The 19,699-nt window shown below is 40.0% G+C and overlaps 1 protein-coding gene across 1 annotated transcript in view; it reads right to left on the minus strand.

Annotated features, from left to right (window-relative positions):
* Positions 1–19,490, minus strand: part of TCERG1L (transcription elongation regulator 1 like) — a 217,665-nt gene extending 198,175 nt beyond the window's left edge. Inside the window, exons 1-3 of the mRNA XM_065408523.1 lie at positions 19,191–19,490; positions 16,947–17,093; positions 15,840–16,020 (exon numbers count right to left, since the gene is read on the minus strand). Of these exons, the coding sequence (XP_065264595.1) occupies positions 15,840–16,020; positions 16,947–17,093; positions 19,191–19,490 (628 nt within the window). The remainder of the gene's footprint in view (positions 1–15,839; positions 16,021–16,946; positions 17,094–19,190) is intronic.
* Positions 19,491–19,699: the final 209 nt, after the last annotated feature.

Consider the following 19,699-nt stretch of genomic DNA (forward strand, 5'->3'; position numbering starts at 1 on the left):
TGTGACCAGAATTATCACCAAATTTGGTCCGCTGTTTGGATCATTAGTACCCAGCCTGGGCCAGGGAAGCTAACGGGGAGTGTGACATGAATGCTGATCCATGCCCCCAGCCTTGCCATGAGCACATGTGGGAGAAATTAGTGAAGTGCTAGAAGTTTTCAGGACCTGAGCCCTTTGTTACCATTTCACCAATCAATTAATAAAGTTTTGGTGATTTCCCTGCCTTTGATGGAGTGTACTCTCTCTCTCTGGACAGTATTAAATCATTCCTGGAAGAAAGGGCATATCTAAGGATTCTAATACATCGTTCAGATAAAACTTTCTTCTCTGGAACATATCAGATTGTGCCAAATAGCAGATATTTTAAAAAAGTTTTCTTAGAGCCACCGCTATAAGGTCAACACTCAGATACTTCAAAAGTTGAATAATGTTCTACACTATCATCAATATATGTCTGAGAAACAAAGTCTAATGCTTTTCAGTGATGTTCACTTCAAAGAAGTTGGTTTTTTTTTTTAACCTAGAGATGATTGCTTATCACAGAGGATTTCTATTTAAGTGTGAAAACACATTAATATGTTGCACAGTTCTTTGCCACACCTCTTTACAAGCAGACATCCACCATCCTGCTACAATATGTTTACCACAGGTTAAGGGGAAAATATTTGTGGGAGGCTTTTGTTAAAAATGATGGCAGCACACTTATGTGTGAAACAACTGAGGAACAAGATAGCAGGGGTAGCCATAAAGACATGAACAAGAAAGGACAAGAGAATCAACCTAAGATTAAAGAAAACAGGGGAGTAGGTAGATAACCCAGGTTCCACAGCAGCAGGGCCGGCTCCAGGCACCAGCTTACCAAGCAGGCGCTTGGGGCGGCCACTCCGGAAAGGGGCGGCACGTCCAGCTGTTCGGCGGCAATTCGGCGGACGGTCCCTCACTCCTGCTCGGAGCGAAGGACCTCCCGCCGAATTGCCGCAGCAGATCGTGATCACGGCTTTTTTTGTTTTGTTTTGTTTGGCTGCTTGGGGCGGCCAAAACCCTGGAGCCGGCCCTGCACAGCAGATACCATTTGATCCCCAAACATCCATTATATAAGCAATTACATGGTAAAGTGTCTAGACACACAGCAGCCTAAGACTAACTGTTTCTGTTAGACCAGCTTCTTCATTCTCTCACAGGGTTATCTATGTAGTTTTGGGATTCAAGAATTGTCCATGCTTTCCTATTCTTGGCTCATGTGTCTCATGTCCATCTGACAGTTCAGACATCCTGAAGTTCTTACTACAGTGCATGCATGGTGTGTTTAAAGAATGAACCACTACTAAAGACATACAGGAATAACCAGCCTGAGGAGCCACACTAGAGCATACCACAGATTGTGCTCTATTTAGGTCCTGAATTATCCCACTTTTTCTCTTCCACAATAGCATACTTTTTCCATTCACATTGACTTTGTCCATGACATACAGACAATGAAACAGGATTCTGTGCTGCTATTTTGTCTGCCCAATGTCCTCCCCAACCTCATGTTCCTTTTATGACTTCTTTCTCTGCAGCCACAAAGGACATATCAGAATGTGCTGTCTCATTATTACTACTATTAATAAATAGTTAAAACCATTACATTTCTTCTCTAGGATCAACAAAACGGGCTGTTTCTTTTCTTTAACAAAACAGAAATAAGGATTTTGGATGCCACTGGAATTTACAGGGTCAGTCCTATCTGAAGAGGGCAATTCCAGCTCTTCTTTTTAAAAAAAAGTTCTTTGTACTATAGAATCTCACTGTGCAAATTAACTGATTAAACTCATTTAAAAATGTTCTGCAGTTTTACAGGCTTACGGGCTTTTTTTTCTTTTCTTTTTTTTTTTAATTCTGCCTACAATGGACTTTTATAAAGATTTTTCCCATAAGATCTACAGAAAAAAAATTAAAACAGCAAAATCAAGTCATCCACAAAGGAAAGTAAATTCTGTGATTGCATCAACCAGCAGAGGTGCTGGAACAATTTTTATGGTGGGGGTGCTGAGAGCCATTGAACCAAACTGTAAACCCTGTTTATAGTATAAACCATTTCATGCCGGGGGTGCGGCAGTATCCCCAGCACCCCTAATTCCAGCACTTATGTCAAACAGTTAAAAGCCTTTGGAATACTTCAGTCATCTAGGAGGGGTGGAATATCTTAAATATAGCAGCATAGTGCTCCTTGCAACTTGCTTTATATCTGTTCATTAGGATGGGTAAAATATATGGGGTTTGCTTTTAATTTTGTTTTAATTTGTGTTGCAGATTCCCATCCATAATTTTTTTTTATTAAGTGCCTCACAGGGACTGACTTTTTGTATTAAAGTGGCATCTTCTTCGCTTTGATGAGAAAATTAGTCGGACTTTAATTTTGCAGTCCTTTCTACTTCACCGCATATCTTCAAAAGACATCAGTCTAATACAAATAGAACTGTGTTTCAATGTGCGTGTGTCTGTACCTACACACAACCCTCCATATGTAGTGGTAATAGCTTTATAACAAACTGTAAAACAGTTGATATATCTTACAACTCTAAAACATTTCAAAAATACTTTTTATATTGTATACATGTTCAATAGTAGAGTGTGGGGGGAAATATCAAGGACAACACTTGTAAAAAAGTGAAAAACACTTTGAAACTGCTAAATCTTTATATATAAATTATTTAAAATATTTTTCAAGCCTTATAAATATATTTGTAGCAAATGAAAGCGCTATAAAATGAAATATCACTTAAATCCCTTTAGGATTATAAATGTAATAACTTTTAATGTATAGTTGTTGACCTTTTTAAATTTAACACATTGTACACAGGAGAAGATGTACACCCTTTTTTTTTTTTTTGAAAGATAGAGGTTTATTTCTTTAATTCATAAAACCATTTTGTTGAATGTGTATTTCCTTGTTTGTTTAATAGTTTGAATCAAGGAATTAGTAAACAGAATAAACAAAGGGCCAGATTCCCCTCTCACACCCTCTGACCACATGCATAATGTCATCATGTGGCCATGCATATTGCCATGTAATTCCTCTTGTTTTTGAATTTACTAAGTAATTGTGCAGCAGAATCCAAGATTTCATTTAACAAGGAATTATGTCTATCACTTATGATTGTTAGGACACCTGTAAAAATGTGAATCTCAAGTGATGCAGTGATGTTTGCCTGAGAGCTTGAAACAGGAGTTCTGAGAGGTCTGAGCTGCCCCATTTTTACCAACTAAAACCTTAGGCCAGACTCAGACTTTATGATCTAGCCCACAGAAAGGGACATCATGTTGTCATGCTGTCTCTGGAGCAGCCCTGGAGGGAATAAGAGGTGACAGATCCACACCTGTCACAGCATATGCTCCCTCCCTGTCAAACTGTGTAACTATGCTACCAGATATGTTGAGGGCTCAGAGTTAAGGTTTCACTCACACCCATTCCTGCCCACCTGTACAAAGTGGTGATGTAGCAGCTCCACAGAGCCTGCACCCCCCATCCCCTATGCTCAGAAAGTTGAGGTAAGGTGCGCCAATGGGAATAAGTAAGATGGTGCTTTAAATTCCTTCCATTCCCTTGAGTTGGAATGCAGGATAGGCTATAATTAGTTCCCTAATTAGGAGTCTTCTTATGACAACATTATTAACTATTTCACTACCAGTTATTTTAGCAGAAAAATCAAGCTACTGTCCTTCTCTGACATTGCTGTATGTAGTGGCTGATACTGGGAAACTGTGTGACAGGGCAGCTAGTTGCCATCAATGATTTCAGAGATGAGAAATGAGAAATTCAATCCTGTTCCCAAACCTGAAGTCAGCACCACCCTTCCAAAAATGGGGAGGAAAAAAGGAGATATATCCTCCCCCCACTACTGGAGCCAGAAGCAAAACTCCCTTCATCTTCCTGAGTGCCAAAGGCCCTTATTGTCACCTACCCAATGGCAGAACTTCTAGCTTCTACATGACACCTGTACAATGCAGTTTTACATTTTTCAATACAAAGGTCTAGTGCAGAACGGAAAAAAAAAATTTAAACTTGGGCCCTGTTTAAAATAAACTGAATTTATTATCAGAATAAACATACAACACAGATATTATATGAAGTGGAATGAGGAAGGGCAGTTGGGACTTTGGGGTCAAAGTCTCAACTGTCTGGAAATTCTATCACATAATTCACTGCTCCAGGCCACATAATCTGTGTCTCTGAGTGTTGCATAGAACCCAGGGCCTTGCTTATATTGGTGTGAATCAGGAATAGCTATACTGAAGTCAATAGAGATACACAGATATATGTTTAATCAGGATTATATACAGAGTTTAATATTAATTTTTCCACAAAGGTTGCCATTCAGCACACACTGATATAGTAGCTGGAAAGGAGCCATGCCTACTTGCAAAAATATCACTTAATCCTAACATATGATTGTGATACTTCCTGAGCTAACTGCGCCTCTGACCTCTAGGTGGCTTCTGGCTATTACATTTCTCGGAGCAGTATCCTGTGATCATCTCCCTCCAGACCGGGGACCTAGGTCTGCAGATTCCTGTAATTCACATTCAGGTCTCACCTTAGTTCAACACAGGCAGTCCTATTCTCTCAGGGGAAATGACAGGGTTAACCAGTGACTAGCCAACTCTTGTAAAGCAGAGTACTATTTATTCTGAGAGACCGATATGGCAATTTCTTGCAGTATCTTTGGGAGATCTTACTGTATTAAGTTTATGAATCATTTTGGGCCAGGGATTGTATGTAATTTCACGGGGAAGAGTAACTACACTTCCTCCAGGAATTAAGAACAGTGGGGAATGATTAGGCAAATTCACTCTGGCTGTAGCACCTCCATAAGGGTACCACCACCTGGAAATGCTCGCATATAATAGTTCAAACTGGATTCTTCAGAGACCAATAGACAAAGAGAGGACTTTTGGATATATAGCTTGAATTTAAACTAACTCAGGCCTGCTTTCTGATCCCATCAGGTCTCAGGGTCCAGCCATCACCTGTGTCTGGGCAGAGACCCTTGTCCGACTGCCTTCTGACCAAAAGTCTTAAGGCCACACAGCCCCCTGCCATACACTGCGGTAACCTCAGAAAGCCAGTCTACCTAACAGCCAGCACCTGTGCTTTGCTTTCTCTCCAAGGGCTATGACCAGCATGGCTAGCAGTTACAAGTTACCACAAAGCTCTCTCTCAGCAGAGGCATTTTTTCTTAGGATAAAAGCATCACAGAGAACTCAAAAATCAATACCTCCTTGCAACACATAGCAAAATCTCCCATCTACCATCCAGAGATCCAGTTCCAGAGTGTTTGAACCATGTGATTGCACCCTTAAGGAATATGAAGGAAGCCGAGCCTCTCACTGAGGAATGCATTTAAGAGGGACTAAAAGAGGTCTAAAGAATGGCTCACCCTTTTACTGTGACATCATCGTTTCTTTTCCTGCAATCCCCTCTCACTTATTACACACTTCCAACTTTTGCAACAAATGAAGCAGGGATCCGCCTTCTTCAATACACTGCCCTGATTCATCCTCAGAACAAGTCCAACCTGTGCACTAAATCAAACAAGGGGTGCTGAGCTAACAATAGTATGTGATCTTGTAATTAAAGATTGTTTCGTAATGGATATGAATTAAGGTCTTAAGTGCTTGGCTTTGCAACCTTAATATTCTTTTTAACATATTTTTGTGTCTGTAATTTCCTAGGTTTTTATATAAAAAAAGCCTGAATAAACGAATTCCATCATGTGTACTCACATGGGTCATAAGCAGGATGGGAAACTTTAGATCCACCATACAGACCTCTACCACCTGATCCAACAGAGTAACTCATAGCAGTAGGGGGTTGTCATCCTCTAGGTCGATCAGCATATAACACAGTCAACCTGTGGAACTCCTTGCCAGAGGCTGTTGTGAAAGCCAATATTATAACAGGGTTCAAAAAGAAAACGAGGTAAATTCATGGAGGATAGGTCCAGCAATGGCTATTAGCCAGGATGTGCATGGATGGTGTCCCTAGCCTCTGTTTGCAGAAGCTGGGAATGAGCAACAGGGGATGGATCACTTGATGATTACCTGTTCTGTTCATTCCCTATGAAGCACCTGGCATTGGCCATTGTTGGAAGACAGGATACTGGGCTAGATGAACTTTTGGTCTGACCCAGTATGGCTGTTCTTATTAGCAGGGCATGGGTCACTTTGCCTATGGGTTTCACAGATATCTGCTGACAGAAGAGGAATGGTGAGACTCAGGAATCCTGTGTTTCATTCCAGCCTCTCAAAGTTAGTGCTCCCTAGTGGGCACAGACTTCTACTCATTTCAACACCCTCCGCCGCAGCTTCTGTTCTATTTCCTTCAACTTGTCCTTGTCCCATTCCTGTCTCTTCTCCATCCCTGGTTCCTTGTCCCAGTCCCATCCTCCTCATGTAGCTAGTCCCAATTCAATTTCTCAAGCTTCTCATCCCACCAAGTTCCTGTCTTCTCCATAGCAAGTCCTAGTTTCAGGCCTCTGAACTCCCTGGTTCAGTCTTCTTTCCCCACCCCCAACTCTCAGCCCCCTTTCCCACCAGTCCCAGTTCTCGCCTTTCTGGTTCCTCATCTGATCTTTCTCCATCACTACCACACTGGCCTCCAATCATCCCTTTCCCAACCATGTTCCTCATTCAATCACACTTCCCATGTCTTTATCCCAGGTTCCTGTCCCCATCTTTATGCCCACCCCATCAAGTTCTTCCCCAGTATACTAGCTAGTCCTCAAATCTGTCTCCACTCCCCACTCACCTCTTTACTCTGCCTCACTGGTTCTTAGTCCCAGTCTCCTTGCCCAGCCAGTTGCAATCTCTCCCCCTGAGATGGGTCCTCATCTAATTACAGTCTCCCTCCACCTACTAGCTCCCAGTCCACTCCATTTTTCCTTTCCATCTCCCAGTTTCAGCCTCATTGCCCAATCACTCCCTGTCTCTCACATCTGCCACCCAACTCCCAGGCTCTGCCCCTCATTGCCGTCTCCTTGCCCAGCCAGTACTACTCTCCTTCTGCTCCCAATCTCCTTGTCCAGCCAGTCCCAATTTCCACCCCCATCCACAAACTCTTTGTCCCAATCTACTCCATTCTCCCCTCCCGCTGCAGATCTGGCTGTTGTCCCCCTTTGAACCAGGCCATTTCTTCCTCCATGCTGCCTAGGCCCAGCAAGCTCATCGATAGCACAGGACAGACAGGCTCACTGCTCTCAGTTTAACTACCCAGACCTGGATCCAGCATGGCCTATAACAGCAATTGAAAGGCTGGAACATGCTCATTGGAGACCAAATCTTCAGGAAATGTAGCAGCTAAAAATGTAAAAAATCTCTACTGAGCATGTGTGAACTGCAATTTTTCAGAGGTTATAATTAGCCAAATAAGGGCAGATTTTTACAGGGGCAGGAAAGAGTGTACCCCTGAAACAAAGGACACTCCTTTGCCAAATTTCAAGTCCATGGTCTAAGGCATGGAGGTGTTAGAACTGTTCAAAGAAAAGGTCACTAGAATTTAACATGGGCAAAAAAATGTATTTTCCCTATGTTTGTTCTTGGAAACAGATGAAATATATTAGTTAAATTTTTCAAAAAGAATCAGTAAAATTATAACCTACTGAAGACAGGGTCTTAGAATAGGAATAATAGTGACCTTATTATGGGAGGGGCTGGAAACATTTATTATTAATATGTTCCATCTAAAGATCTTAAAGCCTTCTGCATACTTTACAAAATATGAAAAAGGACATCCCTTTTGATATTTCCCTTCAAGCAGATGAAAGAAGCAGAAGATTTGCTTCTTTGAGCAACAGTGTATTGATGGGAGAGCTAGTCAGGAATTGTCCATTGGAATGATTTTGCAAATGAAAATGCAATTTCTGCAAAACAAATTTTCTGTGGGAATATTTTCCTTTTGCTGAAAATAATTGATTTTCTATTAGGAAAATTAAACAAAATATTTTATTTCAGGTTGGTTCAGCCAAATATCAAAACATTTCAAATTTGGAACTGATCAAAAATGTTTAATCTCAAGTCAGTTCTAAAAACATTAAACTACAGTCACATTGCCTTATAGAAATGGTAGTTCTGGCCCCCATTTTCTCTCATGGGCCAGGCTCTTTGGAGGACATCTCCCACAAAGTATTTCTTCTGCATGGTGCATCATGGGAGCCGCATGATTAGATGCATTATGGGAGTCTCACCAGGGAACCTTGTCCATATGAGTGAATGGTGGCCAGAACTACATCCCAGCTCTAGTGGGATGGGTGGATTGAGACATTATATCACCATTTATCCAACAAACCAACTGAAGCCCCTCCACATGTCACCAGACAGCCTAGCTGAGTGTTTGACCAGTTGCTTAAGAAGAGCCCAATGTGTCGGCACCTAGCAACATTGCATCTGCATTCTCTCTTAACAGGCTATGAGGGACTGTAACTCGCTATATATTGGAGTTTACTTGTATATTTGCCTGTACTGATTGTAATCAGCAGTCAGGTATTTTGGGATACTTCATAAAATGGAATATATTACTTCTATTTAAGTAGCAGCAACTCTGTGTCTTAATATAATGAAGATACATTTCTATTTATAGCTCATCTCTCCTTCACAGCATGCTATATGAAAGGCTTGTTCAACAAGATTTCTATGGAAAGCCTTTTTGAACACTAATAAAAAGTGTACTACTTTAAAAAAAAAAAAAAAAAAAAAGGAACATTGCCTGCAAAACAGTGACTGAAAAGCAAACCTGCCAACAAACTGTAACCACACATCTTGAAATATTAAAACAATTTCAATAATTTTAATAGTAATGATATGAAACATAGGGGATATTTTTCCTCATGCTCCCTCCTTCCCTCCCCCAAAAAATTTCGCACAAAAATCCCAAGGAATTTCTAATAATTCAACTCAACACATGGAACCAGTTCTGAAGACCATGGCCAGCTTAGACAGCTAATTCAAGACTCCTGGAAAGACTTCCAGTGTTCATACAGCTTTGGGCTTGTCTCACCCCCTAAGCGGGGAAGAGATAGCTATACAAAGAAAAGCAGGCACATCCGACTCATAGCAAACCAGCCATGACTTTGTTCCATATGGCAGACTGCACAATGTAGTAGAGAAAAATATAAATCATTTTCCTTGCAAAAAGATGTAGACATTATATCCGCAACATAAGATGCAGGATAGTGCTTTGTCTGCTGGAAATAAAAAAATAAACAATCATTTCTGGGTGAGAAAATAATGTGTTATTATTTTCTTTAGATAAATAAAATTGTAAGTGCATAAATTCAAGGTTTTGTAATCCATTTTTATCTGCCCTGGGAATAATAACTGATTACTTTTCTTCAGAACAAATAATACCTTCTAGTACCTAGTATGTGCAACTGCCAAATTATTTGTGTTGGCACTAAATTATGCGTGTTAGCATTTACCAACCCCCAACACTTCATAGTTAGGCTAGGAAAAAATAGATTTTTATCAGTAAATATCAATTTCACTGTACACCCACAAATCAAATATTTCTATCAATAATAGAAATGTACAGATAGAAAAATACTGCCTGAGAACTTATTAGCTTGATTTATGGCTATTTACTTTGTATATTTTGATATGTGATCTTGACAATGTGTTTTAATGGTTATAAAGCTATAACTTTTTGAATCTCAAGGTTTCCTGTCAATAAACAATTGTCTGACCTCCCTACTGCCTGACACCCTCCCCCAGTTTCCCACAACTGTGAAAATTTAAAAAAGAAAAAAATGCTTAAAAAAAACAAACATCAATATTATCCATCAACATTATAAAACAAAAATTGAATCCCACAAGCCTATTCATAATGAATTTTCTTTTTTCATTCTAAAATGTCCACTGAACTGAAGAAACAAGGACATTGTTACTAATAACTGACTCCTGATATGGATCCAATGTATGGGCTTGACTGGACAAGAGTCTCCCAGGGCTTTTTTTTTTTTTTTTTTAAACCAAGAAAACCATTCTGATCTAAGTAGGGCCAGCATCTTCCACAATTTGCAACTGAAGCATCTGACTCCAGGTGGTGTGGGTTTCCATTTCCTTTTATAGTTCTGTGTCAAGTAATCTGAAAAGTTAGGATTTGCAATGCAATAAAGGCTCAACCCTTCTGATAGTCAAAGCATTATAGAGTGGCTTTAGCAACACTAGACCTACTTGTAACGTCATTTTTATGTGGCAGCTCAAGATTTAACACCTACTGCAACTGGAGTGGGCAAAATGGTGGAGAAAACGAACACCCATTTCTTGTTGGCAAACACTATTTGCTGTCCCTACATTGCAGCTTTCCTAGTGGATATAAGTCTCTGCTGTGTGCCACAGCTGGAGAGGATATAGAGAACAGAAGGTTTGTAGCAGGTTTTAAGAGCCCATACTAGCCACGGCCTTTGCATTCCCCTTCCACACCCCCCACCCCACATTCAACCTCTTCATTGTGTGCATGCTCCAACAGTTCAGTCCAGGAAAGATTAGACAACATTTGTGGCTTCAGTAGAATGCTATTGATTTCCACAGTGACAACATCTATTGTTTCTATTGTGATAGCACACACAGACCTTAAATAAGATTGGAGCCCCACTGTGATGGACGCTGTACAAATTACAGCTAAATGAAAATGTCTATCCTGGAGGGCTTAAAAGACACAAAACAGATGAAGGGTTGAGGATAAGGAAGACATACAAGCAAATGAATATGGTGAAGAATTGGCAAACTTTGTTATTTTTCTTTCTTTTTTTTTTAAATTGAAGGTAGAAAGAGGGCAAAGAATGGCAGGAATGGGTAAATTAATAAGAATGAGGGAGTAAGAAAAGAAAGGAAGGGAAAGAGGAATAATCACTATAATAGACATAGTCAGTAGACAGTGTTTTGTAGGCATTACAGCAGAGGTGAGTTCTAAGAAGGGAATTGGAAAATAAGGCAGGGGATGAATGAATTATAAGAACATAAGACCTGCTATACTGGATCCATCTAATCCAGTATCCTATCTTTAGACAGTAGCCAGTGCCAGATGCTTGAGAGGGAATGAACAGAATAGGACAGTTACTGAGTAATCCAACCCACCATCCAGTCACAGCTTCTGGCAGTCACATGCTTAGGGACACCCAGAGCACGGGATACTGTCCCTGACCATCTTGGCTAACAGCCATTGATGGACCTATACTCCATGAACTTATCTAGTTCTTTTTTGAACCCAGTTACACTTTTCCCCTTCACAGCATCCCCTGCCAATGAGTTCTTCTGTACTTTGTGTGAAGAAGTAGATGTTTTCAGAGAACTATTCACTATTACTCCAAGATCTCTTTCTTGAGTGATAACAGCTAATTTAGACCCCATCATTTTGCATGTATAGCTGGGATTATGTTTTTCAGTGTGCATTACTTTGCATTTATGGAATTCCAGCTGCCATTTTGTTGTCCAGTCACACAATTTAGTGAGATCCCTTTGTAACTTTTCAAAATCATCTTTGGGCTTAACTTTTTCTTGAGTAATTTTGTATCAACTGCAAACATTGCCAGCTCATTGCTTACTCCTTTTTCCATATGGTTTTATGAATATGTTGAACAGCACTGGTTCCTGTACAGATCCTTGGGAGACTCTGCTATTTGCCTCTCTCCACTGTGAAAGCAGACCATTTATTCCTACTCTTTGTTTCCTAGCTTTTAACCAGAACCTTCCCTCTTATGCCACGACTGCTTACTTTGCTTAACAGCCTTTAGTGTTGACCTTGTCAAAGGCTTTCTGAAAGTCCAAGTACAACTATACCAACTGAATCACCCTGTCCATATTTGTCGATACCCTCAAAGAATTCTAATAGATAGGTGAAGCATACTTTCCCTTTAGAAAAGCCGAATTGACTCTTCCCCAACATATCATATCCATCTATGTGTCTGATAATTCTGTTCTTTACCACAGTTTCAACCAATTTGCCAGGTACTGAAGTTAGGCTTACTGGCCTGTAATTGCCAGGATCACCTCTGGAGTTTAAAAAAAAGAAATCAACTCTACATTAGCTACCTTCCAGTCACCTGGTACAGAGACTGATTTAAGCAATAGTGAATACCATCTGGTCCTGGTGACTTATTACTGTTTATCAATTTGTTCCATATCCTCCCCTATTAACACCTCAATCTGGGACAGTTCCTCAGATTTGCCACCTAAAGACCATGGCTTAGATTGAGAATGTCCCTCACATCCTCTGCAGTGAAGACCGATACAAAGAATTAATTTGCCTGGTCTTGCTTGAGTGCTCCTTTAGCACCTTAATTGTCCAGTGGTCCCACTGATTATTTGGCAGATTTCTTGTTTCTGATGCACTTAGTTTTTGTGTCTTTTACTAGTTTCTCTACAAATGCTTTTTCGCCCTGCCTAATTATACTTTTACACTTGACTTGCGCCAGAGTTTATGTTCCTTTCTATTTTCCTCAAAAGGACTTTACTTCCACTTTTTAATTGATGTGTTTTTGTCTCTAACTGCCTCTTTTACTCTGTTGTTTAGCCATTGTTTCTTTTTTTATCCTCTTATTGTTTTTTTGGTGGCGGTATACATTTAGTTTCTATTATGCTGTTTTTTAAAAAGTTTCAATGCAGCTTGTAGGCATTTCACTCTTGTGACTGTACCTTTTAATTTCCATTTAACTAGCTTCCTCATGTTTGTGTAATGCCCTTTCTTGAAGTTAAAAGTTATTGTGGTGAGTTTATTTGGAATTTTCTCCCCTACAGGAATGTTAAATTTAATTATATCAGGGACTTTTCCTTCTGCATAAAGGGCAAAATAGAAGAAAGTGCAAAGGTATTTGAAAATGAAGCTGACTGGTGGATACTAAAGGCTGAGAACATTGCAGAAATAAAGGCAGGAGCTGGCATCATGATAAGTTATTAAAGGAGCATTGTTAAATAAATAAATAAATTAATGGAGATATCCCATCTCCTAGAACTGGAAGGGACCTTGAGGTCATTGAGTCCAGCCCCCTGCTTTCACTAGCAGGACCAAGTACTGATTTTGCCCCAGATCCCTAAGTGCCCCCCTCAAGGATTGAACTCACAACCCTGGGTTTAGCAGGCCAATGCTCAAACCACTGAGCTATCCCTCCCCCCATTGTTGAATGGGGTGAAGGGTTTAAAAAGTGAAGACAAAGAGGTGAAATCCTGACCCTATTGAGATCAATGGCAAAACTCCCATTGACTTCAGTGGAGACAGGATTTAACTCAAAAAGCTTAAGTTTGGTATGGAGATGAAAAGGGAGCCACTGAAGGCGCTGATGGCATGAGGTGGGCAGAGCAATGAGCCATGCAGATGATCTTGGCAGCAGCATTTTGAGTGAACTTGAGGGGGGCAAAGATGCAGTAGTCCAAGCCAGATAGGAGGAGGTTACAATAGTCAAAAGATGAAATGACAATTTGGAAGAGAGTTTTAGCTGTTTGCAGAGATGGAAGGCTGGATTTTAGAGGTATTGTGTAGGAAGTAGCAACATGTTTTAGACACGGCCTGAATGTGTGGGCCTGGGATGGCAGTCAAAGATGATACCCAGGTTGTGCGCACGAGTAACTTGGAGGAGATGGAGGTGCATGCCGAGACAGAGAAAGGAGATGGTATAGGGGAGGCAGGAAAGGGACTGTGGAGAGACTCCAAAGATGGCTGGAAATGTAGGTATCGGATTCACTGAAGAAGGAGAAGTAGAGCTAAGAAGATGGCACAATTAAATGAAGAAAGAGTGAATTTGTAATGGAGACACTCAGCATGATCAGGAGACTTCTGTCAGACACACAGCACAAGAACAAGAGCTGAGACAGTGAAGTCAGTGGAACTATACTGATTTATTCCAGCTGAGGATTGGCCCTGTGTATCTATTTGAGTGTTAATAGTAGACTCGATCCTGTAGTCCTTATTCAGGAAAAAACTCCTAATTAAATTTAGTGTAGATGGTCCAGGCCTCTGGTTGATGGTCCAGGATCTTGGGGGATCCACAACTATTAGGGTAGATGGTCCCAATCCACCTTTGATACAAGAATAATGAAGAAACTCCAAGAAATGCAAACATGGCATTTCCAGTCCCCATGCATAGAAATAAATGTAACAGAGACACAGAGAGTGGAGGGGGGAGGTATTTTTTAATGGGTGGGAATTTCAATTATTCCTAAGTATGTTAGGCACCTCACTCTCATTGAAAGTCAATGTAAATTAGGCACCTAATTCATTTTGGTATTTTTCAAAATCCCATTTATAGACTTCAATGGGAGCTGGAGCAGACTAACTCCAGTAGTTTACATTTAATTACATTAATATGAGTTGATTGTGAGTTTTATTTAAGTTAGCACTACAGTATTAGGCCCTCTCTGTGTATTGCTACTGGGAGGTATTTATAGACAGAAGTCACCCGGAAAAAAACAAACAAGAAAAAAACAATGTTACCAGTTCTAGACCACCAATGCATGTGGGAACCAGTATTTTACTTCCAAATACACTCCATCAGGCATTTATAAAAGCATCCATCAGCATGGCAGCCAGCCACAGATATAAACTTCAAAACAATGCATACATTTTTGGGACACCAATTAAGCAAAAGTCATCCAGGTAGAGATGCATAAGCAGTATAATTGTTTTGCCCATCAGTATACTTATTTATGGTCCCTATCATCCATTATGGAAAGCTGAACAGCACTAGAGTTGATCAATAATTAATAGTGGCAAGAACAGAAGGCAGCTTATTGTAAAGTATTATTAAAACCTTTGAAATACAGAAATTATTTGAATTGTTCTTCTTAATTCCTAAATGCTGAATAAGATTAATTGATAATTGAAATAAAAAAAGTCTGGAAAACAGACAGAAAATTGATTTTTCCCCTCATAATGAATCCCTGCATTATCCAAAAGAATGTTGCCTCATTACATGTAGCAGAAAATTGAGAAAATACAAGAAGGTAGAAAATTACATGTCTACAGTACAGTTTCAGAATAAGAACAATTCCATAATAATGAAGGCTAGAACAGCTATGGTTTTGCCATTATTTAAAATGGCATTAGCTTTGATCTCAGTAAGACAGACATTTGTTTTAAAATGTACCTTGTTTTTTTCTTTGAGTATCTACATTTGTGCTTCAATTATCTTTATTCTAATTATTTGTTCATTAGTGTTTTCTATGGGGCAACTAGTATGTTAGATCAATACAACAAAATACTAACGAAAGGTCACATCCATCTTTTCAGCAGTACATTTTCTGGCCTTTTCTGGGTATAAAACATAGCAGTAACACATATATTATTATACCACCGGCAGCTGTAACATACCTTATTTATGTAGATTAATGGAATTTATTTCATGCATGTTATCTTGCATAAGTTAGTTTTAATGAACTGATGGATCAATTAGTGTTCCCTATTAATAACTAACTGTCTATACACAGACTATATCAAATTCTAAAACTAAGCAACTGATGTTAAAATTACACATTAAATATTATGTCAGCAATCTCACTAGTGTGTTTGAAAATAAACCAAGTCATCATTGGGCTGGCTATACCCTAGGTCAATGGAGTGGGATTGCTGGTTGCTGAGGAATCTGGGTTCTAATTTTCCATAAGTTTATACTTTTTCTTTCCACATCATTTTTTAAAATTTAAATAAAGGTGAAATGTTCTTGTTCTGGATTTTGTTATCAAGGTTACAACCCAAATGGGAATTTCGCCTGAGAAAAGAATTCAGGACTGAAGCAACTACCTAGATTAAAAATAAGATCAATAGAATGAAAATGGATAGTGAAAAAAAGTGTTCATAATTATTTATTACTAACCTGGTATGGGCTGAGGTGTTAACACCACTGTGGGAAGAGGCCTTGAGGCAGTAGCTGGCCTAGATATAGCCATAGCTACTTGATTTGTCATTAAAAGAGGCTTCTCATGTCCCTGGAAGATTCTTGATTCCTCAGGATGTATCCATGCTGAATCCAGAGCAAATGCGTTATTTAAATATATCTGCCAAGGATAAATAAAAAGTATGTTGAAGTTGAAGATAATATAGTTTCATTGCTTATTGTTTTCCTGTTTTTTAGGTCTTTGATTCAAGCTCTCATAGGTATATACATGTTTGTACCATAGATCATGTCCTAAATCATGAACAGTCATAAAACTGGATTGATTTATGCTTCCTAACTATTGGGAGGGCATGGTTATCTAACAAATCTCATAAGGGGACTATCCAGTTTAGGACGTACTACCAATAAATAAATAAATAAAAATCCAAACCCTACAATATGAAAGAACAAGGCCAATCCTACCCCAGAGACAGCTATGGCAGAACAAATGTATCTACAACATTTGGTAGCCCAAGGTTGTTCCAGTGAGGGCTGAGAGATGGAGGAGGTGAAAAAAGATAAGACCATCCTATAGTTACTCATATGCTTAAATTTACATACATGCCTAGCTGTTTGCAGGATCAAGTCCTGAGGTTGCAAATACTGCATGAAATCCTGGCTCCACTGAAGTTGATGGCAAAACTCCCATTGACTTCAGCTTTGCTAGGATTCCAGCTGCTGAGTCCATTTCTAACAAATTTATATAAACATGCAGTCGATAGCAAGGTGTTGCAAGTAGCCAAAATATGGAAAATACACCAAAACCACATATTTTGGTGGTACAAACATATTTTACCTGACTTAATATAGAACTAATGTTAAAGCTATTTTAGTCCTTTTCACTATTTAAGAGAACTGCTGATTTATACCTTCAGAAATAGCCTATTTATTGATCAACTTTTTATAGCATTAATTTTTCTATAGGATTTTTGCTTGACCTAGATTGCTGACCTTCTGCATGCCTTCACAGTTTACAAAACTCAATGTTTTCCAGTTGTTATGATAAGTTCTTAATATAAAAATGTCCCAAGTAAAGTTCAGAGTTACCTTGCAATTAGGTAGTCTCTTATCTCTCCAACTTTTCCTGGCATGAGGTGGAATAGTAGATGTGTATACATGTGGGAAGATAGGAACAAATTCCACACTAGAAGAAGGTGAAAATCCTATAACTGGAGAATGAGCTCCAAACATCCACTTAAAAAAAAAATAAATGAAAAATATTCTACAATAAATCAATCAATGTCTGTACATACTGTATTAAAAAAGTGAATTTCAAGCAAATTTAATGTATCAACCTCTTTAGTCTAAACATTGGGTTTTAAAAAATATATATATTGTATCAGTCTCATATGTATTTTGTGCCACTCAAAGCTAAACTGCTATAGAAATCTGCAAATAGAAGGCTCAGAGTTAGAGTACCTAGTCAATACTATTACTAATCAGCAATGAACTGGGAAAAAAAAGTCACATATAAATAGAAAACATCATCATACAAGATTGTGTATGTGTTTCTGTCTCCAGAGGCAATGGACAAAACAAAGACAAGGCAGAATGTGTGATTTCCTGACTCTTGAATTCTTTGGACAAATATATTGATATTGTAGAAACATTTCTACATTTCAATCAAATTCCTCCCACTTCAAAATAATTGATGTTATCCTTCCATTAAACACAAGAGCATATAGCTTTTTCTCCTGCTCACCCTCTTTCCAAATCACTAAGTTCCAAGAGGCATTCACAGCTAAAATGCTTGACTGGGAATTTCTAAATGAAATTAATCTAAGATTATAGAGTTCAAACTTTTATGTGAAACAGCATTAAAAATACAACAGAAGTGCTAAACTACTATGAAATTAACATAGCTATTAATATCTAATACATTAAAACTTAAGATGAATATTAAAGCTGACCAGCAAAAGTAATTTTAAGTGGCCTTACAATAATTGAAACATTCATCAAAAAGCACCACCGAGATGTATTGCTTACATTAATATGGTTCAAAATATCTTAGCGTCTGAATTTACTGAATTTAATGGCTTATATTGTTAGAGTGCCCCTTCATTACCAGCCTGCTTTTTCCATAGCAAATAGGAAAAGATCAGAGGGTTAAAGAATGAACAAGACAAGCCTTAATGAGCCAATTCATGAGCCGCTCCCCACCCCCTTCTTTTATTAAGAAAGAAATATTGCAGGTTTCTAAACATTAAGGAAAAAAATCTAGTTCCTAGACATTAAATACCTCTAGTGGCAGCATCCTGACACAACAACATAAAAACATGTTGCAACGGCATCCAATTATATATTTTTTTATAATTTATATTATGCATATGGAAAAGCCTTATGGGACATTCACAAATATTATAAAAATAGGACTGTTCAGGTGATCGTTGCCTTCTCTCTTCTAGTAGGGCAATATTAAAAATGGCAAGGCAACTTTGTTTTAAAGCAAGGAGAGACAGGCTTAAATTACTTGGCTGAATGAAAGACCCTTATATCTTTATCTATCACTTATTTAAATAGAGTAATAAACGCTATTCCTAGCCTGCTCTTTCGCAGCAAATATAAAAGAAGATTATTTTCTACGGAAAATAAATGTCTCTTCCTGGAACAAATACACTGAAACCGACCAAAGACAGCCTTCAGTTCATTGCTCAGTCCCAGCATTAGGGTTCTCTTTGCAACGCAATCAATGCAATCTCTGCTCTCTCAATCCCCAGTTTTTTACAGTCGAACTCTCGTAAACTGTGTTATACCATTGACCAACTGTATGGCCCAGACACTTACAGAACATTAACTCTTAGCACATTCGAGTCTGACGGCAGGGATTGCGGTTCTATACGATTCTATACGTTAGAAACAAACACGGTATGTGGCTTAAGTACGAAGACACATGCACGGAATCCGATTAATAGTTTATGCGGTCTCTCCCTGCCATTGAAGTCTGACACAGACGGTGCAGTTACTAACGGATGCGCAATAAACTGTGTGGGTCTGCAACAAACGGGGCTGTGCGGGGTAACTTCAGCACCACCGCGCGTTGGACAGCAGGCAAAAGTTCTGCCCTCGGCTTTCTGCACAGGCAGTCATCACCGCGTCCCCCCCTCCGCCCCAAACCAGCGCCTCACGAGCGTGGCTTTTACTGGCCCCGAAAATGACACGCACGAACTTGCGTGGATCAAGTCGGCTGTGCTATTCTAGCAGCACTTCGGGAGTCAGACACCCGGATCGGGAAAGAGAGAGAGAGGGAGAATGGGGAGGAGGAAGGGAGGCGAGGGGAACCGCATTCATTACCTGCCCATTCAGGAAGGGATACTGGTGCACACCAGGGCTCTGATCTGGCGCAGAGGGCACTGACAGAGGCAAGAAAGGCTCGCAGGGGACTTGCCAGCCGGGAAGCCCCTGGAGCAGTGGAGCAGGGTGGGGAGGATGTGGCGAAGAGAGCAGAAGCGGAGGGGGCACCACCCCGGCCCCACCTATCCTGAAGAGCCCAGCCGCACTCGGGACCATCCAAATCCAGGGAGGAGGTGGGGGCTCTGCATTCATCTGCCAGAGGAGAGGCTGCTGCCGCTTGGCTCTCGGAACCGGGAGCATTCTACATGGTACGGTACCGTCCCTCCGCTCGCAGGGCTCGCCGCCGGGACGCGCAGGGGCAGGCAGCAGCGGGGCCGGGACCGGGACAGCTCCGCCGAGGGGGCGATGCCCATCCGTGCCCCCGCTCGCTCTGGCGGCTGGAGCAGTGGCGGCGGCGGCAGCACCAGAGCCGAGCGAAACTCCGCTCCATTCAGCGGGGCTGCTGCTAC

Source organism: Emys orbicularis, chromosome 7 (assembly GCF_028017835.1).
Source record: "Emys orbicularis isolate rEmyOrb1 chromosome 7, rEmyOrb1.hap1, whole genome shotgun sequence".
NCBI classification, from domain to species: Eukaryota; Metazoa; Chordata; order Testudines; family Emydidae; genus Emys; species Emys orbicularis.